The 23,911-nt window shown below is 38.3% G+C and overlaps 2 protein-coding genes across 2 annotated transcripts in view; one reads left to right on the top strand and one right to left on the bottom strand.

The window, feature by feature from the left end:
• Positions 1–565: 565 nt before the first annotated feature.
• skida1 (SKI/DACH domain containing 1) lies at positions 566–5,610 on the bottom strand. The gene has a single exon (XM_015354551.2). The coding sequence runs from the start codon at positions 5,233–5,235 to the stop codon at positions 2,791–2,793; it is 2,445 nt and encodes an 814-aa protein (XP_015210037.1). The 5' UTR covers positions 5,236–5,610; the 3' UTR covers positions 566–2,790.
• A 4,981-nt stretch (positions 5,611–10,591) lies between these two features.
• Positions 10,592–23,911, top strand: part of mllt10 (MLLT10 histone lysine methyltransferase DOT1L cofactor) — a 108,189-nt gene continuing 94,869 nt past the window's right edge. Inside the window, exon 1 of the mRNA XM_069191031.1 lies at positions 10,592–10,772. The gene's annotated coding sequence lies outside the window, so the exon portion shown is untranslated. The remainder of the gene's footprint in view (positions 10,773–23,911) is intronic.

Genomic DNA, 23,911 nt, shown 5'->3' with positions numbered 1-23,911 from the left:
TGACTCAGCGCGCTAGTTTTGGTGAATTTCTCCGTGACAAACGCAAGGTGATACCATGACCAGGGTAAAATAAGGTCTGACTTCCCCGAAGTGTTCGAAACCCGAACAGGGTCGCATTCATTTTCGGCCTGCGTTAGAAGTAAAGCTTTCTTTTAAAAACAGTTGTCGCGATGTACCCAAGAAACCCCAACCAGGGACTTTCATGCTTATAGGTCAGAAGTGCAAATGACAAAAATGGGGGTTGTCATTTAGTCCCCTACTTCAAAACAAACAAAAGCATTGGTGCGTGCTTGATAAGGACTCCATATGTCAATTGCGTTTGCATTTTACTCTTTTGTTACAATTTTACTAAAAGCCATCTTTGCCATTAGGAACTGTATTGTAGGCCTGCTGGCACAAGGAGAAAGGGGAGTGTTTTTTATGCTTTTATGCTTATTCTATCTTCAAAAAGTCTAGTTAATGTTGTAGTGGTGGTTTTATTTTGCACACCCTAAACGGCAGAGTGATCAAATCTTTCATATTTCGTCCCTTTGTTTTCTGTTCTAATAACATGTTGCTGCACTGCTTCCTGGACAGACTTTATTTAACAAATCAGCAATTGCAAATAAGGTCAGACACAATTGTGTTCAATAAAGTCCACGAACACCCAAGGTGTATTCCATGCACAAAAAAAACTGCAATTATGAGCATATGATACATTTAAATCGCACCTTTGCAAACTAAATTTCATATTCAAACAATTATACTTTCCTATGTGTTTGTTTATTGCATTTTATTTTCGCGTTGTTATTGAACTGCACGATTACCTAATTAAAAAACGTATTAATTATACTGTTGTTGGTGGTTTTTTTTCTCTTGGATTGCTTTTCAAAGGGGAAGGTGTCTGTTATTTTATTTTTTTAAAGTATGTATAGATTTTTAGGAATTAATTTGAATAGGTTTTCAGGATGTTCAAGTCTATGTGGCGTATAAATCGTCAACAGAAGGCATGGACTACAAATACTATATAGAAGAAAAATAAAAAATAAAATCCTGATGCATACGTTAGGGATTAGGAGATTATTTAATTAGAAATCCACCCTAAGGACAGCAATTTTCTTTTTTATACGGGAGAAACGTTTTTGTCTTAAAAATTATAAATTGCAACACGTTATCAAACTGGCAGTGTGAATACCCCCCTGACAATATATTCATCTTAAGAATCGGTAAAGCATGGAAAACAAGTAATGGTATTCATTCCTGGTTTTCGGATGCACTATGTCGGAACAGAGTCGCCTTTAGTCTAAGCCTTCTTACACTGGACAGTAATCGAACCTGAAATGGCCCCGTGTCTGGTTTTAACAGTGAATGACCTTGGAAATTTCGTAACTTGTAATCCAACTACTACATACACATATAAAATCGAGTATATAGCCAAATCTCTGTTTATCTGTGTTTGTGAGTGTAAAAAAAACACGTTATTATTAGGCCTATTGTTAGGCCTGTTCTGTGAGACTAGCATCTAGTTCAGCATATTGAACTATACTGGCTGCATATTATTCTTAAACAGCTCTGATTTTAGTTTTACGCGCAACGTGCTCTGTTTTTGAATGACGTTAGTGATGATAGTTAATCCTTCACACGATGAATTTGGTTTCAAAGCAAAATCTCTTGAATATCCCCGTGACTGGTTTCTAAAAGGAAAGGGCTTCCTGCATTTTTATTTTCAGCTACACTTGTCAGTGGGGCTGTTACATATGTATATACGCATGCATATGTAACAGAATGTCTTCAATAAGTTCTAATAATTTTGCCTTATTTTCAGTATTAAAATTTAATTTTGATCACCATAACACTTTCCTTGAGTTCAGCTTTTTCAAAGTGCATAATTTCATACATCTGTGCTTTCGTTCACTGTTTTTAACGTAAATGAATGTGCTAGCGAGACACTGATTTGGTATTTGTGTTTTGTTACAGATCTTGTTGGGTGTTTCGTGCAAATCACGTCTCCTGATTGTCGGTAATTCAACTCGTGTTTTCTGGGCCTAATGTAGGAATAGTTCATTGGTGAGTACTAGGAAAGAAAAGCAAACTTCAAACTTCTCCCTCTGAAACGTGCTGTAAATTTTATAGTCTGGCTCTTACTTTTAAACAAACACACAGATTAAAACACACTGGTAGCGGGGATGTTGTTAAACGAACCCAACGCACAATTGCTCGTGTTGTCAAAATGGTGAATGAGGAAAAACAGCTTAACACACTGGTAATAAGATAATTGTAATTTCAAGAAAGCAAATTTTCAATAAAAGTCAGTTAGCCTCCAGTGCTGTTTGCAGATAAATAAAAATTGCGTTTTTATGAGAATAAAGACAATCCATTGAAGTGCAGCAGAAGTTTTGCAGAAAAGTTTGTCTCACAGGTAATGAAACAACCAATGTCTAACACACACTGTTTTACAATGGTACAACCTAGTACGCTGGGGTGGAAATAAAACTTACGTTTGGAAACATAAGTTTTGCAAAACTATAGTGCATTATTCGAATGGCTCTTTTCAAACTTTTTTTTTCCTTTTCGTAGAAATCCTTGAGGTACTTGATATCAGTTGGTATGGTAAAGCAAAAAACAAATGTCCCATCATGACAGTCACTTCAGTTCGATTAAAATTAAACAAATTAAAACTGGAATGCTTATTCACTAAAACGCCCACAGCTAACGCAGACTTTCAGAGCTTATTTAAGTTATTTCTTTTCCATCCACCCAGTTCTTTCGTGATACATAGTATATATATCCGGCAAAACGAATTACAAAGTTTCAGACGTTAAATTTCCTGAATTTGTGGCTCGGCGGAAGAGGCACTGCAGAACCACCTAGCTGCCACTTCCAAACGGGATGAGACTTGTGTGGTGGCTGGTTATCCTTCACAGAGTTTAAAGAATAAGCGGGACTCAAATCTCCATCATTTCCAATAATTAGTGACGGTGGAGAGGGAAAATTTGCCATGAAGTTAAAGGGCTTTTTCACAGTCATATTGCTGGATGCACGTTTACGTTTGCCTGTGCTCGATAAATCCTCCAGTGATCCTTCATAAAACTCGTTTTTACCTGTAGAACGCGGAGTCCTGTCTTTCACATTTAGTTTAAGTGGTGTTCTTTGAATTTCAGAGTGTTTTCCCAGTACGAGCGTTCTGTAGTTCTTCCTCACCCTAGCACCGTTTTTATATTCGCCTAACTCTGGGAACGGAGAACGTAAAGTGCTTTGAAATTCCTGGTTTCGTGTAGGAGACTTTTGGGAAGCTGCAGGGTTTTCGGCGATTGCAGTAGTTTTGTTTGCATTGTCTAAAGTGTCTGTTCGTCTGTCTGCACCATTCAGACATTTTGTATTAGTAGTAACGTCGTCGTCGTCAACACTGTGTTTGTATTCCGATCCCGTTTCGGAGAACTCACCCACGGAGCTGTACTCGTCAAAGTTGTCTTCTACTTTAATTTTTACATCGTGCAGAAAAGTTGGTGCTTTGCCCGTGTTAGTACTCTGAATGTGAGAATTTGTAGACAGAGTGTACTCTTCTGTCTCTGTCTTCACAGTATTGAAAGGCGGGGGCAGTTTGGAGCAATTGTTAATTTTCACCTCTTTCTTGAAATTTAAGGCTAATGAAGAATTGTTGTCTCTGAGCTGAGGAACTATTGTTTCTTTGTGTTCTGCACAGTGTGAGATCGGAGCTGAGGGGTATTTGTTTGCCTGTCCTAATATCCTTTGTTGAGGAAATTCTTTGTTTTCCTTTGGGCAAGGTGAAGAGCCTCTTTCTTTAAAACTGTTAATTGTAGGGTCAGTCCTCTTTGAATCATCTGAAATTTCAAAGTGTGACAATGCAATCTCTCGTTCTCTCTCCCTCTTTGATTCAGGGAAGCAACTTGCAGGAATTGCTGGGAAGAGGCTGCGCTGCTTTGTTGCGTGGCTCTCATCTTGTTGTTTCTTCACCACACCGAGTTTAACATCAGATTTCGGGAGTTTCCTGCTCGCAATGCCATAATCCAACAGAGTTGCCCCGCTTTGATTTGTTGGTCTTTGATGCAGATTGTAGTGGAAACTAGGCTGAGCCAGCAAAGGTGCCGTATTGTTTGGGGTTGAAATGCTTGCGCGCCTGAACCTTATGCTCTGCACCGAAACTTCGCTGGAAACTGAACTGGAATCCGAGTCTGACGAGCTTTCTTCGTCGGAGCTGACATCCGAAGAATCAGACTCCTCTTCGTCGTCATCCGACGTCCCGGAGTTACTGGTTGTGGACAGACTTGACCCAAAATCCGAGTCATTGTCGGCACGTTCTGAGTAAGAACTTGACTCGGTGTCACTGCTGTAGCTTTCCTGAAAATGTCCAAGATGATGGTGGTCGAGATACACCCCGTGCTCGATGTGAAATTTATTCAAAGATCCGTTAGTAGCTTTAGACTTACAACATTTCGGGACCAGCACAACTCGACGATTGTTCCTGCTCGTATTCCAAAAGTGCTTTCCCGTGCTCTCCAACGATCTTTTTCTCTTATAAGTCAGATCAGCAGTGCCCGACAGCTTGGTTTGAGCTGCAATGGCGGACTGGTAGTGTACGGGTTGTCTGCTGCAAACCACGTTCCGAAAAAACGAGTGACCTGGATGAAATGCTACACAGTTGCTGGGTATTTGAATTGTTTCATAGTTTTGACGGTCCTTGCACTGCGGCGTTGTCACCGCTGGGTAGCTGTGATTAGCGAATGTGTTGCAAATTTGAGGTAGATTTGAAGCCGGGAGAGAGCCAGTCTCCTCCTGGTGCCCAGTTTTGTTTTTAAATAAGAAAGGCTGAGGGACCCCGTGCAAACTCAGCCAAACTTTTTCCTTCCAAAAACTATCGTGAGGGTCGGGGCGAATCGGCTTGTCATAGAGGTCCTCCGAGGCGCTGGCGTTGATTTTTCTTCTTTTGGTTTTAAGCACACGTTCGGTTTTGCAAGAAACATACAGAGCTTCCACGTCTTCTCTTGAAATCAGAGTACATTTAGCCGCATGAAAAGCTATAGAATTTATTGCTTTGAGTTTTCGTAGTTCCTCTAGGTCACAGTGATGCTTCTTCACGTTTAAGTGGTCCATTCGTTTGTGCACCGTCGTTCTCGGAATATTTTTCAACAGATCGGTAAAGACTTGGGAAAGAGCAAACATTTGTTTCCCCTTAATAATCAGGTACCCGAGCTTCACGCCATCCATCTCTTCAAAACCAGACTCCAAGTCTCCCATTTTGTCTATTGTATTAATCCCCACATCTGGCACGATAAAATCCACAGCGATATTCGTAATGTCTCATGGCATCTTGCTACCAAAACAGCAAAACTGTTGTATCCTCGCAGCGCCCCAAAGTATGAAAGTTTGCAAATAATAATAATATCAATAATAATGAGAATTAATCCATAACATCGGGTGCCGTATAACTGATGAAATGTATATAGTGTTGCCTATATACAGGCTTCTCTAGGTATCTGTATATATGGTTGTACCTGCGGTCTTTTATTTCACTCTCCATTTGCTCGCAGAAGAGAAGGTGAACTACACACAGACACAGGGAGAATGAGAGCCGAAATGCAGCTCCTATTCCCGCCGCTGCTTTAGCTACAAATAAAATGACAGAGTGAAGTGAGCAAGTCTGGAGACACCTTCATCAATTAATTCCCCTAAAGCCAGCGCTGATTGGACGCTACTGACAGGTGATGCAATAAAAATTGATATTCCACCCCCTTACCAAAAAATCCCCAGCTAATTAGCATATTCTTATACTCCCACCTCTCTTCTTAAAGTAAATAATGGAGCAATACAATGTTAATATTTCTGTGCTGATTTTGAAACTGGAAAATGTCTATTGACACTTTACCTGCGATGATTTTTTCTATGTTTTTAGGCCAGGTAAGGTTATGTATATATGATTACCTATGCAATCTTATAACGAATCCAGTAGGGACAACCAGAAAAGGCTTTTCACCCAAATAATTTTACAACAAGCATCAGTTAATGTATATTGGAAATTTGGGGTCTTCTTTTTTCGGCGTATCTTTACCGTTTTGCGTTGTCCGGAGACACATTTTCATTGTGTCACACCCCCGATGTTTCTGCTGACGAGGAATCCCAAATACAGAGTATTTTATTTTAAAAACGTTTTTTTATTACACTTTGGATAGACTTAATAATATGAATATTTTTCACCACGAAACCGCGGCCCAAGTCTCTAATCCGAAGAAAAAAACTGACAGGCCAATATTATACCTTTAAGGTATAATGTGGCATTGTAACACGACGGCGTTTTAGCAAATAGGCACCACCACCACCATCATCATCTTCATAACAATAATAACAAAAATAAATCGTTGTAATGATTATTTAAAATCTTTATTGTTTCTTGAAATGTCAATTGTTGAATTATTTAAGGATTTATGTAAATAAAATATTTTTACTAAATCAAACGCTATCAAAGACCCAATGTTTTCAATGTATTTGTCTCGATTCAGAGTTCTCTCCTATTTTTATTGTGAATAAACTCTCTTCTTCTTTGTGGTTGTGCACCGTACTGGGACTGCGTTTGATTCTTTTAACATTTACCTTGAAATACTTATAGCTCACACACGCTTCCATTAGGGCATGAGAAGTGCAGTCTTTGAGATAAAGTTGCTTTTCACCTAAAAGGGTGGAGGCGGTGTCCTGTAATCGCCAACTGCAGACATTGGGCTTTTAAATGCCTTAAATGATCTAGTATTCATCTTCGGGGTGTAAACGTGCACGTTTACGTACTTTGCACCCGTCACGTATACAATGGCTACGGGTATTCTTAAAAATCATTTAGCAAGTACCTATGTCCGATCCGTGGTAGGACTAAAACACCGGAATAACAGTACTCCGCCGCGGCTTCACACTGGGAGTACCAACCGTATGCCGTGCTAATGTCAATGTCCAGTAATTGCCATGTTTTAGGATAACCTAAAGCGCAAAAAAAAAAAACTGTAAAACGGAAAGGTTAGCCGTGGCATCATTGAGACCAAAAAAAGTTTTCCTATGCTTAATCGTACGCGAGCGGTGCCAAAATCCAAATGACTTGCTGAGGCACTGCTGTTTCTCGGAACTAAGCTCCACTGAATGCCGACCACCACAGCTCGTAGCATAGGATCTCCACAGAACGTCTGTAGACTTCCCCTTTCTTTAAAAAATCATCTCCGTCTTTTTCGTGTGTCTCTATCGCCATATCTTACCACCCTAAACAAAACGTTTTTTAATCCCCAGACTTTTTTTTCTCTCTGTCCTCACCCAGTTTTGATCAGTTATATGAAAACATCACCCTGAAGAGTCCGGAACAACTAATATAGCCCCAGCTTTGAGCGCCTGTCGATACGCTACACATTGCTACCAACTGTTCTTGGCTGAAATGATGCAGATACGTGTTTTCTAAAACGTCTTCGTGTAACATTGTAAACCAATGTACTCAAGAATCTATTGTGATATGCGAGTGCCTGTGTTTCTGTGAGTGTGTGGGCACGCATATATGCAATATGTGCTCGTATAGACAGAAAAGGCAAAGGGCAGACGGTAAAAAAAAAATATATGCGACGCAACATTGTAAATGTGTGCAAGCTCCCCGTATTGTAAAAATTAAATGGGCAGAACTTTAAATCCTTTTTCTCAAGATCAACAAAACCCATGCTAATACCTTAAGCTATGTCCTGTGCTTATACATAACTACCGTGATTTTTCCACGACCATTTGAAATTGCAATCAATAGTAAGAACTGGAATGCCAGGTCGCTCTGCACACTAGAGCTGGTGTGGGGATCTGCTGAAGGACGTGGTGGTCGATCCTGATAATAACGAAAAAGGCTTGTGGGGCCCCCTCACAGCCTGGTGAATGGCTGCTACTTTAAGATAGATTTGTCCACCCAGGGGAATGCAATCAATGACTAACGTTTATTGTGGATTATGATGTTGAATCTTTGAGGTAATTTATAATAAATCGCAATGCTAAAATTGACGTGCTTTTGCTTCTCATTTTTGATAGACAGATCTATTGGATACATTTTGGGCATATCAAATGGCTGTGATACTTTGTAAAAAATATAATAATAATAATACCCACCCCCCAATTCCGGTGAAGAATTAGCACTGCGAGATTATATCTTATTCTTTCTTCAGGTACTACTTAGTTTTTCCCCAGTCAAACATCAAATTAATTTGGTACAAACAAGAGAGAAAGATAGATCGGTTCTGAGATATATGTGCATAGATTTAAAGTTGTTCTCCTAAAAATACCAAATTTTAGTGAGCATCTGAACAACCAAAAACCATGCTATATTTCTTTCGGGCTGTACATGACTTGGGTTTATTGTGGTATAGTTTTTGATGGTGGGAATAATGATCGAAAAGCTTCACAGTGTATTTTTGCAAGAGGGTACGTTATGTGTATTGCAGGCTGACGGAGCTTCTTAACCTTTAATTCAATTACTTTGTTAGGAAAACGGTGTGAGAAGTGGACTTGGAAGTGGGAAATTTAAAAAGGGTCACACCAACTAAAATGGATATGCAGAATTATTTGGCCTTCCCAGTATCCTGGATTCTCGTGTTTGCTAGGTAGTCTGTATTTCAGGAGGAGACATTTATCCAGAGTTTCACAATAAGCATACGTGCAAAACAAACTGTTCCTCTCTCCTTGTAGATTTCCGAGCTGCATCAACAGATTTCCGTTTTTACTTTTGTCTATACCAGTCGCAAAATAGAACTGATTAGGATGAAAGCATTGCCTCACATGGCGTGTTTCTTTTGCCACCCGCCTGCTTGTGAAAGGACTGCAATGCTAATGTTTTTTTATTTAAAACGTTGAATCAAAAGTTGCAAAACGTCTACCTATGGTTCAATGTTTTTTTTTTCTCCCTGCCAATTGGACATTTTCATCACCTCTGTTTCTGGTAACAAACGCAGAAGAATGTGATAAACGCTTTTATATTTTTTCTAGAAAGTTTTCTTGGCAAATGCAAAAATGGATTCTTGGGGCTTTTACTTTGGAATGGGGGTTAAGATGAGCAGTAGATTTTTTTATATGATACGTTCTCTTATCATTTATAGGATTTAGAAAATATCCAGATTATATTTTTAGACAATTATTTGTGTGTATTGCCTAATATTGTTGCATTTAACTCTGTAAAACTCGTGGTTTTACACAATTTGATCAAACGTCGTTTCGGTAAGTTGCTGTTTTAAAGTATCTCATTACGTAAGGGCTTCTCCTTTATTGGTGCGCTCTATTCCATCTGAACGACGACCTTTACCAGTACTGCACTGACCTCTAGCCTTGTCGTGACCCTTGACCTGTCCCGAACTCAAAACAGGCTTGCTGAATTTGAAAAATACAATGGCTTAAGCATTTTTCTGGGGCCTTAGTAGTGAGAGACTGGAATTAAGGAGAACAGTTCCCCCCAAACTAAGCCCTTGATCACGGAGTTACAGTTTCCCGCAATTATGATAGTCATAACCTGAAAGCAGTGGGTACATGTATATAGCATGCATTCTGGCAATTAAAATTGTGTTGATAGCCCTCACAAGTGATAATCCATTAAAAGATTAAACGCCACAACGTATTAAGGAAACTCAAATATGCTTAATTAGAAAAATCATAGTATTCATATATAGACCTGGATGTGCAATAATGTGTTAAATTGTGTCAAATGCCTACGTTTTCAAAAGTTTCATGTTTTGCAACAGATTTTCATACGTTTTTGTATCAAAATGAGGATTTATTTTCACGAGACGAATTTCAGTTGTTAAACAAATTTTACTTGCTTTTCGTGCTAAAATCTCACCCATTGTCTCCAATAATTTGCTCATTGTGAGAACGTTCCATAACGTTTTTTTATGGTCTATGTCACTTTTTAAAAATCCCTTTTTCCCAGTGCTATTTACGTCCAGATACAACTATACTATTAAAAATGATAAAATTGCACACATTATGTTTTGAAATTGATATTTTTAAATGATATTTTCAAGGTGAGTTGTGTATTGTGCTTGTGGGCGCTACGTACTTGCGTTTTTATCTGTAAGAAAGACTGGGGTTTATTTTTACACAATCCACATTTCGCAATTTAACTGACTATACTTACAAACACACATTTATAATATCACTTGTGTCAGTGGCAGTAAACTTTTTTTAAAAAAAACATGCCACTTGGGAAACGTAAAACTCCAAAATAACTAAAAAATAATATAGTAAAATAATAAGAAAAGGGTTTTTTAAAAATATGCCGGGAATATTATTCTCAGTGGTAAAACTTCTTAATTTAGTTTGAAAGACTCATAGTTTACGTTTGCTTTAATGCTAACAGCTCCTTTTTCCTAGGCTGCATTGTTAATCTCCTTTGTTTCGTCATGTTCCAGTTTGTCAAACAAAAACACACAACATTGTATAGCTTGCTTAGTTTTTGGACTTCTTCAGAAAACACAGTTTGCGGAGTTCTTTATGGAAAAAGGCGAAAGCTCCGCGCAGCTCCTTCAAAGTTCAAACCTCTGGCGTGCTCATTTCTTGTGGCAAAATTAGGATGGGCTTGAACGGTGCAAACGTGACCGATTGACAAAGCAGGGGTCCACATACTTGCAACAACGTGCTCGGATACTGAAATCGTAGGGGGGGATACTACGGATTGCTTAAACATTTTTACTACTAAAGAAACTGACGTTGCATTTGTAGATGCTATTCAGAAGGATCGTGTGGGCAAACTTTGATGGAGAAGATTTTCAGATTAGAACGAATGTAAGGTAAGAAGGCATATTTGTATCCAGCTGCTGTTTGAAAACAATGGCAGAACAAAGGAAGGATTTTTCCCCCCCCGTTTCACTCAGTTTAATTCCCTTTTTCCCTCTAAATGCATCGGCTCATATTCACCCGTTGCAACAAATATTTTTTTTTCTTGTCTTAACTGCTTTTTGGAAGTGAAAGTAAAAACTTGTAAGTAAAAATAAGAGACTCGTCGTTTTTCAGGTGTGCTCGAAATGAAACAGTTAACGGCATCTTAAAATGTTTTCTGACACAGTTAACAGCAAACAAACGTTGAACTGCTGAAAAAAGAACGTTATTTTCCCCCTACGACGAGAAGGTCCTATCTTCGTTGAGTACTACATATTGTTACGTGCAGAGCACGAGTGCAAAATCTGCGCTGCGCACTAGTCATTCATGGGTTTAGGCAAATCCAAAATTACCCGGAGCGCCAAGAGGAGCAAAAAGTTAGGACAGCAGAATACTTGAAGCTGAATGTAAACAATAAAACACTAACAGTAATAATAGTCTAAGCAGACTCGTCTTTTGGTGTAAACCATGGTGAACTAAATCATACATTTAGTTCAAAAAGATTATAAAGGTATGTTTTTGGACTGTTTATAAATTTAAACAAATAACAAATTGAAAATGTGTTTTGAAAAACAAATTAAAAAAAGCACAACCCATTGTCCTGTGTAGAAATGCAGTTATTTGCCTTACTCATACAGTATCAAACAATGCATTACTGTTACCTAACCCCCGTCCAACCAACACACCAGCTAACTCACTTTTATAAGTTGTAGTTGTATCGTGTGTGTAGCCAATGCATTGCTAACTGGGTAGAGATACGTTCTGTACGAACGACACAATAACATGTAAATCACGAAGAATATTGTGTTATACTCTCCTTCTACGACTGTTTGCAACTCACGTGTTGAGAGTTGGGAGGGGGTGGGGTGTGTGTGTGTGTGTGTGGGGGGGGGGGATGACCTTTCACCTCGTCCCGTTGTTCCGCTAAGTATTTCAGTGGACCTTCGCATTACCCACAAGCCCCCGCGTAAACCGCGCTCGTGCCTTGCTCGAGTCCACATGTTTTAATCCCTCCCCCGGCAGGACGAGCCATTAGTGCTGCGAATGTTCCAGCTCCGCTCGGTACGACCCCCGGTGCTCGAGTTTCATCTCTACGCTTTACTGTGATCATATACCGCGTTGTGAGCTTTTCCTCGCAAGTAGTCTCTCCTCTGAAGAAGAAGAAAAAAAAAACAACTGCTAGCGTGTTAACAATAGCATGGCTCGATAAAATACTGTGGAATATTTCACTTTTTTTTCTAAAAAAAAGTAACCGATATTCCAGTTTAACACTTTTTAAGTAGAACGCATTCATATAAACCATATCTGAGACTAAAGGTTATTTTTTGTCTTGGCATGTTTCAATGACGGGAGGAAAATATGTTTTCATATTGAAAGTAGTCATTTTTTTATTATAATTGACGATTGCAACAGGTGAAATCATATCTATCCCAGTTACGTCGAAACTACACAGAACGAAAAGACTATGTTCAAATCTTCTTGCTTAACGTCCTGTTGCACAGAAGGGACTGGTACACAGGTGTATTCATACATTTGCATTGCATATAATCAAAAGCAATGGCATAACTCCAATGTTATGTATATGTGTGTGTCCTCGACTTTAGTGTAATTAAAACCTAGGGGAGCATCTCTATTACAGGCTTTGAACACAAGAAAATAAAAATAACATGGTAATGAAAACATCAATTAATTCAATTTTAATATATACAGTACACACGAATTAAACTACAGAATATTATTGCAAAGGTTTTGTGTTTCTGTAGAATCGTATTCGTCAAAAGGTATTTGTCTAGCATTGGACGTTCAACTAGATTCAGTTGTAGTAGAAAAAATGGGTTAATGAGATCACCCTTCATGGTTCTTTTGACTTCGCACACTATTATAATATTCCTTATTTTGACTAACGTTTTGTTGCAATTTAGATGTAATTGTGCAAGAGATATCTCTGTCTTCATAAAGCCTGATAAAACACGGACGTTAAGCTAAGCTTATCCCTCTTATGACTTTTAATTTAAAAATCACCCTGCAATAAAGCATTTATTTACAACCCACTACGATAAAGTAGTAAATTAAAGTCGGAGTGTATTTGTAATGAAAGCGTTGATGAGGATACCTTAGGTTTAGCTGAGAATTACAAAAGTCCATGTAAAGACGTCCAAGCGAACCGGAGGAAGTGATCGCTGAACAAAAAGCTCGCTTTAAAGCACTCCCCTACGTATGCCATCTCCTTTAAGTTCAGCCAAAAATATTTCCGAATTCTTGAGGGCTGGTGTTTAGACTTTGGAATGCAATATGATGTAATGGTGGTAGAATAGTGGAAGTGTACTAGAAATCTAGTCTTTCTAGATACAGCGGGCATGAAAACCACTTACCAAAACACGTGTTACTCAGGGAACAAAGGGGTTGATCATCCTCCACAAAATAAAACGGCGAGAAATTGTACCTTTGCCTGCAAATAAAAACAGGCTCTTTCCCCCATCCACGCGTTTACACACCTTAACATCGGACTGACAATGATTTGTTAAAGTAAAGCATAATAAGCTGAGATAACAAACGAGAGATAAACGGAGGAGATGGAGGGCCGGTTAATTCAGAGGGAAAAGAAAAGTGCTATACTTTTCTTATTTCAAAATGTGGGCACAAGCATTTTAAATAGGTACAGCTACAGAGGGGTTCTTTGGTGAAGTATTTTACCCTCTGAACGACATTAGATGCGCCTAGTTCATCACTGATTAAACTTAAAAAAGAGTAAAAGGCTCTACTGCAGATTAATAACTTTTAATTCATCCACATGTAGCCACAAAACGCCAAATGTCTTGTTTGTGGGTGTGAGGAGATGGAATACACGGGATAAATTGGACGGTTTTATTTACCGAATTTGCTGAGACCTAGTTAAAAGTTTATATCTTCGTTTAAAAGTAACGATTTGTTTTTCATACATACCTTTTTACACATTTTATTCTCCTGACCACCTGCCTTGCAAAAAGCCCCCCAAATCATAAATAACAATATTTTATTGTACAAAAGTCTAAATTATTCATATGTTTTCCTATTAATAAAGGCTGATACCTGAACACGAAAAGGGTTCCCCAATATAACTAATAACAAATGAGCCTTGTGTTTATTACCCATTTTATGTAACTAGAAAGCAAATGCATGCGACTGAAATAATATTATTGAAACACAGTTGTTTAGTCTTTCTGGTCATTTAACATGTTTAATTTTGGTGTAGAACTGGGTGAAGGCTGCGCTAAAACCGATCATTACGGGTTATTTGCAAACTAGTCATGAATAATAGTGGCCTGTTTGAGAAAGGACAACCCTTTAAATGTTTGGAGTATTGCCTGTTGCAACTGAGTGACGCGTCTTGGTGTGTAGGCTATTCTATGTATCCCGTGCAAGTGCATGTCATGAATGCAAATCTGCTACAATACTTCAGAAAAATTCGAACTCTCGTAATGCTGTGTTACACAGTGGTAACATTTCTAAGCAACCACTGCTATCGCCTTTCTTTTTTCTGAATATATATGTAAGGCGATAAAGGAATTTTTAATTACACCCTGTTTAATAGAATATAATTTTTGTTGCCTCTGCAGCTTGTTAACATGGTGTTTAAATCAGAAATAAACTCGGTAGTCTTCGTGTTGTTTTTGCAGTATACTGGAAAAGTGCTGGGGTTCTTGTAAAAGAAACAATCATAAAGTAGAAGTAAAAAAAACAATTTCTTATCACAGTAATGCGAAATGTTTCAAGCCTGAAGAAATTATTTTATAGATTGAAAATTTCACTAACTTATCCGTGTTGTTTATGTCTGATGGTGTTATGTATTTATTATTAGAAAATTATATTTTCGCTCGAATGGATCTATACATTTTCAAAGTGGACTTGTTGAGATGTTTTCTGGGTTTACAATCGCAGGAAAGTTGTGTCATCTGCAAGTATTATAACAGGCAGGGTGCATTGTATAACACGGTTAAAAACAACATTTTGGCCAGATGGTAATCCGTTGTTGTTATTTTTTTCCTTACTAGCGTTGTATTTAAATTGCTTTGTCTGTTTTATTTTGTAAGATTACTTTTAACAATCAGAACATACGAAGTAGATATGCGTTATTTAATCATTTTCTCGTGCGCTATAACAATGTTTAAAGAAAGTTAATTGTCACTTAATAACCCTGGATCACACTTAGTTTTGGACGGCTAACTGGTAATACGAATTCACAGAACAGTGATGTTAGGAGCAATTAAACTGAGGGTTGCGTATTCACTCTCGCCCTCCCCCTCCCTGCCCATCCCCTCCTCAGTGGGCCCGAGTGCCCCCACATTCAGTTTTTCTGTGGCAAATAAGAGTGAATCTATGGTACCTCTGGCGTTTTGTTTTCAAAATGTCAAATACACCAAGATAATACTTATACATCAAAACACAAAAAAGCAGGAAACTGACTGTTTACCTACGTATATTACCACTGTATAATTTACTTTTTTCTGCACTAATTAGAAACGTTATGCACGGTTAATCTGCAGAAATCGTAACTACACCACCTCTGCTAAATGGTAACTGCACTATTGCTCCATTTACTGACAGTAAGCTGAAAGAAAGCCGTTTTTGGCGGAGGCTGGCGTATTGAAATAAACATTATTTAAGTGACCATGTTGCATAAGAGCGCCTTGAAGTACAGTGTACTTATTCATACGATTTAGACTTTTTACCTGGAAAAAGTTTAGTTTCGGAGAATGCCCTCAGAAAAAGCTTTGTTTAGAATTTCGGTCTCCAGTTTTCATTTACTCCTGAGCTAATTTAGGATGAGGCATCACATTTAAAATCAAAATCAGGCAACACTTATAGTGTGTATCGTTAAGGAAATGCACGTGTTTCCCTGTGTTCGTCTGAGCAGAAGTGTGCATAAAGGTATAACAATGATACGGTAATGTTTAACTGCATCATTTCAGAGGAAAAACAATCTTTACATTTGAATGAACTCAGGTTAAAACGGGGCTCCATTTAAAATAAATCTAATACGGTTTGTTTAAATGTGCATCTTTTCTTTAACTTTTTAAGAATTCAGCTGATAAACACAAGTTTTAAAAATGTAGAGGGAAAAATTTAGCCATGGGGTACTAAGTTCCCAAGCTCCTGATATTCGTTAGTTTTCAATTCTTAACGCAGTAACACTCCAGACGTATTAGCTAGACTATTAAATACCTTGAAATTGGTTACCTAGTTCTAACGCTTCAGGAATGCAAAGAGATAGGTACACTGTCCGTGACACAGCACGAATTGTTTCTTTTTGTTAGTTCTTTAAATATTGATAGAGATCAAGCTATTTATACACCGGTACAATGGGGGAAGGGAATTTCTGTTTTCACATTTCTTTTAAGGAGGATCTCCTCATGCCGCAGAAAAACAAGCCAGCGAGCTGCAGACGCATTTATTTTTTCTATAGAACGGGTGAGCCGGCTCCTGAAATGTGATTTGCTTCAAATTTTCCCTACGAATTTAGCCTTAAGAGCGCAAATGGAATGCAAGCAGCCTTACAACTTTGTTGTTATTATAATTGTTGTTGTTGTCATGATCGTCTTCTGGATTGCTATGAGAACACCAATCTGGCAGGGGAAAGACCATTAATCTTGCAGATCAGAGGCTAATGAAGAAAAAAAGAGTCTTGTCTTGTGCCTACTTGCACCACACCAAAGGCAAATCTAATACTCCACACGTCACATTTCTAGGCTCCGAGAGAGGGCCTGTGCTTATATTCAGGAGCCTGTTACTTTATTGAGTTTGGGCAATAACCTTTTTTTTTTCTTTCCCTTTGCCTTTATAAATTACCTTCAGTTTTAAATTAAGATCTTTTAATCTGGGTATTTTTTTGTATCACAGATTGTGAGATCGAGGGACTCCCAATCCAAGGATTCAATTTGCAAAGGCTTCTGATCAGAGCTCAGGCTTGGCCCGGGAGAGATCACTGCTTCGAAGCTGGGGAATGTCATTAATTGATGGCCACCAGCTTCTCCCAAGAGGCAGCAAATAACTGATTCAATGCCGCTAGTTCCCCTTAAAAATCCATCAGATCCGAGAACATACCAATTCAAGATTCTTAAACACTGTTCAGCTATGATCATCTGTCGTTTGGACCGGTGTTACACCAGCCCTTCACACTGTATGATTTCATGAAGGAAGCAACAGGCAGAAGCCGCATTATTGAAAATTTCTTGGTATCATTTTATTTCAGAATTCTGGGGTTACATTGTCATGCTAAGGTTCGTAACTTGTTCTAAATGCATGGGTACATTTTTCAAAATGATCGAGAACACAATTTGTTTTTTAAGCTCTCTATTAAGTAAGGCGCACTTCTCAGTAACAACTGACTTAATATTAACATACGCTTATCTAAAATAAAATACAAAATCTCCTTTTCTTAACTTTTTAAGGTAGAAGGTTTTGCTGTTGAATTTGTACTTTATAACTGAGCTTGGTTAGTGTGGCTGGACACCAGAACTACAGTGTCCCAGAGGAAATGACTAAAGTTGACCTGCTAGCATTTGCGTATATTTTATAGTCGACTTACAGTTGACAAGTCATATTTTCAATAGTCATCACCACAACCCCAAACTCTTATCCGTCTTTTAAATATGAATAGGATATACCACATTAGCTGTTGTTGTGTTCCCCCTTGTATAAGATTACCTCTTAAAAATTTTAACACAATACTCAGGTTGTTAAAGTGTTTTTTTTTTCTGGTGTTGAGAAAGCATGCTATTTTTAAGGCCAAGATGTATGTATTTAAAATGTGTTACACTTTATTTCAATTAAAGTGTAAATCATGTAAAACTGGATTGTTTGCAGGCATAGTTATTCAAAACAATGAAGGACTCCCCAGTAGATATTTTAGAAAGTACCTGACCTGAAAATGTCATGTTTTCAGTAACAGGCTGTAAATGTTCAACTAACAGGAATTTAGCAATAGGAAATCATAAATTATTTCCAATAACTAGGTTCATAAAGTGGCAGACTTTGTAGTAATTAAGAGCTTCACCAATAGACAGACTGCTTCTTTAATGGTGTAACAATCTTGGATATCTTGGAAAGTGGTGGAGGAAAAGAGGGCTGTCCCATTCGATTCAACACAAAACCGCCGCATTTATGGGTTCTTTTAAAATGGCCATGCGTTTTTCCATAATTTCCCACAACACTGTCATTTTGTAGCGTCAGTCAGAGCAGTCTGCGGAGTTGATTAGATAAGACTTATAACTGGAAGGTCAAGGGTTCACACCTTGGGCTGGGCACTGTTGCTGTGCCCTCAAGCAAGGTGCTTATCTCAAATTGTTTCAGCAAAATACTCAACTTTACAAATGACTAGACATACAAGTCACTTTGGATTATAGCATCAACCAACAATACTATAGTAAACCAATGATGACAGTCAAGATGCAGAGGATCTAGGGACTGGAGAGGCCATAAAATTGGACCTCTTATTACCTGTCCATTGCACATATCCATCCAGATAGGTCTGAAACCTTATGCAGGACCTTATGTCTTGGGTGGCAGTCAGGATTTGTCAGGAAGGAAGTGGAAGGCCATCAGGGATGAAGACCTGACTTTATCGATTGAAAACAAACTGGAAAAAAAAAAACCAAATTCGACAGCCCAAGAACTGTTTCTGGGGTGGATCTGGCATCCTATTGTGAAAAAATGATTTAATTGTAGGTGTTCCTACCCCTGTAACATAAATTCTGTGGTCATTGCTTTTTTCCAATGAAAATGCTTTCACGGAAGAAAATTGTTACCTGCTGTAAATGCTTTTACCCACTCAGAAAATGCACTGCTTTGGCACTTGCATGCATGGAGGTCACATTAGCTAAAGTAACAGTGATGAAGCCATTCCCCTTTGCAGATAACTGGCTGGTAAGTGGCACTTGTGTTACGTTTTTGCAGGGTCTGTCTTGGGCTCGTAAATACCATCTCTAGAATCATCCCAGAGAGAAGTGGAGTTGGAGGCTGGGTGCCTGCTAATCTTTGGATCTGTTACAACACAGTTTCACTATTGAGAATGGAAATGGTGCCTCTGTCACACAGATCCCTTGGCAAAGACAGTAGCTGTTGTGATACTGTGACATCTATTTTCACCATGCTGTGAAAATTAGTTCAGTTGTGGTTCTCGTGATGCTCCTAGAATATAGTACGATTTACAAATTAAGCTACACACATATTGCGCTGCTGAATAATATGCTTGTATACCAAAGATTTAAATGTGGACTGGTGAGGTGCTTTCTTTAATCAAGTATTTGCTGTTGTAGGGGTCTGACATTTTTCACATATTTTAAAATATACTTAAGTCACTATGGACTCATGAGCTTATATATGAAATCAGATCAAAAGCAGACATAAGAACCCAAGATCTGTGTTTTGTGAAAGAGTGTGTAAGTAGGTAGTGTGTAATACGTCTGAAATGGCGATAGGATACCGTCACAGTAAATGTGTTGCCTTCTCTGTGTTAAGTGAAAGGTTTGAATGAAAAATATCATCCCACTACTGCCATTGTAAGATGTATGGATGGAACATCTGCCCACCATTGTACCACAAAAAGGTGTTTCCTGCTGAAAATCGACATAAGTGTTGCAATACGTACTGCATTGTCATTGGCAGTGTGTGCCTAGCAATTATTCTTGACAGGCAAATAAATAATAATCTTGCACTTTAAATCTGGAGAGATAATAAGTCTATTACAGTTGGTTATTTGCTGTATGAATTGGAGAGGCTGTGTGTGTATACAGAAAAAAAGCGGAGGTTACTTTTTTGACACCTATTTGTTTATTTGTCTGTATTTAAGTTTGTCAAGAGCATCTTCTGTGTTTACAAGTAAATAATTGTTTTTCAGTTCTACCAAAAATCATTGAATTCTGAAAGAGCGATCAGCTCCAAAAATCCAACAAGCCTGTTAATATACTTCTTCTGTTAGCATAATTTGACGTGGTTAACCGAAATGGGCCTTCAAAGATCTAAACTTATTAAACTGCAACACTTAAGTCAGAGTGTGTAGCCGAATTTTTTATTATTGCAGAAACACATCTAACTTGTATACAGTAGTCAAATATCTATTAAAAATTACATTTGTGCTAACAAGAGACTGTGATACCAGCTCTTCAAGTATTCATGTATGTCTGAGATATGTGTGACCATTAATACCTCTCATGTTATTTCAAATATCTTGCCGCTATTGTACTGATACATTTATTTTTATCTTCATATTTAAAAAAAATAATAATTAAAGATTTCATGCAGTGTATTTTGGCCTGCTCAACAACAGTCTGAAAGATTTGCATTTTAAATGTTCAAATATTTGTCTTAAACTAGATAATTGTTTTCTGACTTCATAGTATAGTCCAGATAAAACTGGTATGACTGGTAGGGTAGGGTGTAATTCTTATACAATTTTACAGGTACACACACTCTTTCAGTACTTTAAACTTGCAGCCTTACTTTAAACTTGCAGGAATTCATACACACTGATTTCATTATGTCTCCATTTTAGAGGGGAGTATGTAGCATCCTGATTTTTCCTCATCAAGATTTTTGGTAGCAGGCTGCTACTGTAGAACAAAAACTCTTGCGAAAGTCAATTTATAAACTTTGCAGGTACATGAGGAAAAGAATGTATTTTTTTACATAGCAAAGAATCGAACACAGTGGGTCATTACTTAATTCTGAAAAAGTTAACCAGAAAACAGCAAGCAGTCTTGAAACGTTGCATGCACATCCCTACTTATTTGCTCTAATAGTAATAATAATAATAATAATAATTGCTTACACTTATATAGCGCTTTTCTGGACACTCCACTCAAAGTGCTTTACAGGTAATGGGGATCCCCTCCACCACCACCAATGTGCAGCATCCACCTGGATGATGCGACGGCAGCCATAGTGCGCCAGAACGCTCACCACACATCAGCTATCAGTGGGCAGGAGAGCAGAGTAATGAAGCCAATTCATAGGGGGGGATTATTAGGAGGCCATGATTGGTAAGGGCCAATGGGAAATTTGGCCAGGACTTACACTCCTACTCTTTTCGAGAAACGCCCTGGGATTTTTAATGACCACAGAGAGTCAGGACCTCGGTTTTACGTCTCATCCGAAGGACGGCACCTGTTTACAGTATAGTGTCTCCGTCACTATACTGGGGCATTAGGACCCACATGGACTGCAGGGTGAGCGCCCCCTGCTGGCCTCACTAACACCTCTTCCAGCAGCAACCTAAGTTTTCCCAGGAGGTCTCCCATCCAGGTACTGACCAGGCTCACACCTGCTTAGCTTCAGTGGGTTGCCAGTTGTGAGTTGCAGGGTGTGAGTGAACTGAGAATAAACTAAGGGAGAACTAGATTGATATCTACATTTATAGAGCTCCTTGGCTGAACAATGAGTGGCATGGTGAAATGGTGGTTAGAATTGGTGCCTTGCAGTACTGGGGCCCTGGGCTAAACCTGGGGTGCTGTCTGTGTGGGGTTTGTATGTTCTCCCCATGTTTGCGTGGGTCTCCTCCTGGTGCTCTGGTCTCCTCCCACAGTACTAAAATATACTGTTCGGTTCATTGGCTTCAGAAAAAATCGGTTTAAAAGTTTTAATTGGAGCAAACGATTCTCAGACAGCCGGGCAGCCATTGTGGTACAAGCATTCTGGAGAACCATTCTGAAATTTGGTATTTGACCTGTCTGCAGACGGGATACCTGCCACAATTGGATCTGATAGGCGAAACGGTTGTTGCTCAAGAAGAGTTTGGAGTGTGGAACGGGAATTGGAAAGAGAAGCAAAATGGAGGTCGGGCAGTCTTCCGGTTCATCCAGGAGCCCTATTGTTCTTTTTCGAAATTGCTTTGTCTCTAGAATGATAAATATCACTTTTGGACAAAATGATCCAAATAGTTTTTGGTGTAGAATTATGCATTGTGTTTCTCTAAGCAGCCGATGACCTGGTGTGGGCATATAAATTATTGCTGCAACGTAAGAGGTGACTGAATAAGGTTTGGGTGGGATGGAAGTATCAAGTCAATTATCGCAGTAGTTCCCAAGATAATAGAGTGTACATTTTGCAACCAAAATAGCAGTCAGGCAGCTATGACGATTTATGTAGAAATCCCATTTTGCCATAGGTTAACTGTATTGTCACTAGGTACTACCATGGTTGGAGTTAAAGGGACAAACCCTTCTTGAACAGGAGCAGTTTGCGTTAGGAGGCCATGTTTTGGCAAACATTTGATGACCCGGTGTAGGAGGGGAAATGATTGCAGCACGCTGTGAGCTGTAAATCAGAAGCAGATTTGGTTGTTCATGAAAACTCCCAAGTTTTGATTCAATCAGTGCATCAGTTCCCAAGACATTGGCAATTTGAGTTGTGAGAACAAAATAGCTGTCATGTGATCATCTCACTATATATACAGGAACAATGGCGCATCAGTTGTTAATGGTATGCTCACTAGAAACATACTGACCACATTTGGAGTTAATTTGCCAAATGTTTTTGAAACAGCAGGGCTTAATGTTACAGCCTATGTTTTGACAATGAAGAAAGAAATGGTGGTGAGGCTGCCATCTTGGTTCATACAGGAATGCCCCTTTGAGAGATATTCGTGCTGTTGGTAACAGGTTAATACCTGTTTTGGAGTTAAGATTTGGAGCTAACTGGTTCTATTATGGGTGTAGACAAGATCATAGACTCTTTTAAGGTGCAAACACGATAAAATCAGTTTGAGAATGTCCATTTTATTGTGACAAACAGTTCATAAAAGATTTTATACAGATTTCAAATACATGGGTCACGCCAATATCTTGGTTGATGCAAGTTACCAATGTTTATCACAGTTTTAATGCCTTATCTGCCCAATTATACCTGCTTTGTAATGAGTTGGAATGCAAGCATTTCAAAAGTGGAAAGGAAAAAAAATTACAATCACTTTACTCACAACTGAAAGTGAAATCATGGCAACTACTGGGTACAGTATATGATATTGTGTTTTAATGCATAATACAGAAATAACTTTTCCTTTGGGTATTAATGCACTATTCTTGTTACATTTGAAATCAATTAACAGCTGTACACACACATTATTTCCGTGTGGGTATTACCTAAAGATTTCTGGCTTCATCAGGAACCTGGTGATTAAATTCTATTTTACGATCTTGAAAACTACAAAGGATATTTTACATCATTGTCGGTTTTCATCTTCAACTAATTGTTCTTTAAGAAATGACATTGTTTTCTCTTACAACTGCAATTCAAATATCAATATCTGCTAACTCATATCTGTACAATTGACACTTGTGTTTGCAGGTACAGTTTAATCAGATGGTTACTTTTAGTAGTTTTTTGCTTGCAAATCCCATGCCTAAACGTATACAAACACTGAATTAAGCACAAGTATTATACTCATTCAAGGACTAAGATGGTATGTAAGCTTTGAGAGGAATTTGGTCTTAGGATCTCTCTCCATATATACTGACACATATGACAATTCTGTTTACTTCATTATGGAAGAAAGAAATGAGGCAACATAGTATACATTAAGCACCCAATTTACATTTAGGTTACACTGTCTGAGAGGACCTCATGTGCACACTTAATCCCATTAAAATACACATTTGGGTTTGTAAATCCAAGCAACAGAAAACTTGAGGGTTGTAGCAGCTCTGCATGTAAGACAAAACTATTCCTAAATTTAATAACAATAGAAGATATGAGATATATGGACATCTAATAACTTTAGGATTTGATGTATGTAGCCAAAATAATTCAAATTATAGTTATTTTACTGAAATACAAAAAAAAAAAACATTTCGTGATCCAAAGTCTAGCTTTTGTTCTTGCCTTTACTTTTGGATATTGACTTCTGAAGCTTGTTTGCTCTGCAAAAAGAAGTGTGGGTTATTCAAATGTCCCCTCGTTTGAATAACCAAAACTGCACATGGCTTATTATCTTTTGCTGGAAATTTGCCATAATCAAATTGGTATTAAGGAGCTCCTTTAAAGCTTCCATGAGCCAATTTGCAAGAAATGTGAGAAAAGG

The sequence above is a fragment of the Lepisosteus oculatus genome, chromosome 6 (assembly GCF_040954835.1).
Source record: "Lepisosteus oculatus isolate fLepOcu1 chromosome 6, fLepOcu1.hap2, whole genome shotgun sequence".
NCBI lineage: Eukaryota > Metazoa > Chordata > Actinopteri > Semionotiformes > Lepisosteidae > Lepisosteus > Lepisosteus oculatus.
The sequence above is the reverse complement of the archived record's forward strand: the minus strand, read 5'-3'. Positions and strand labels throughout refer to the sequence as shown.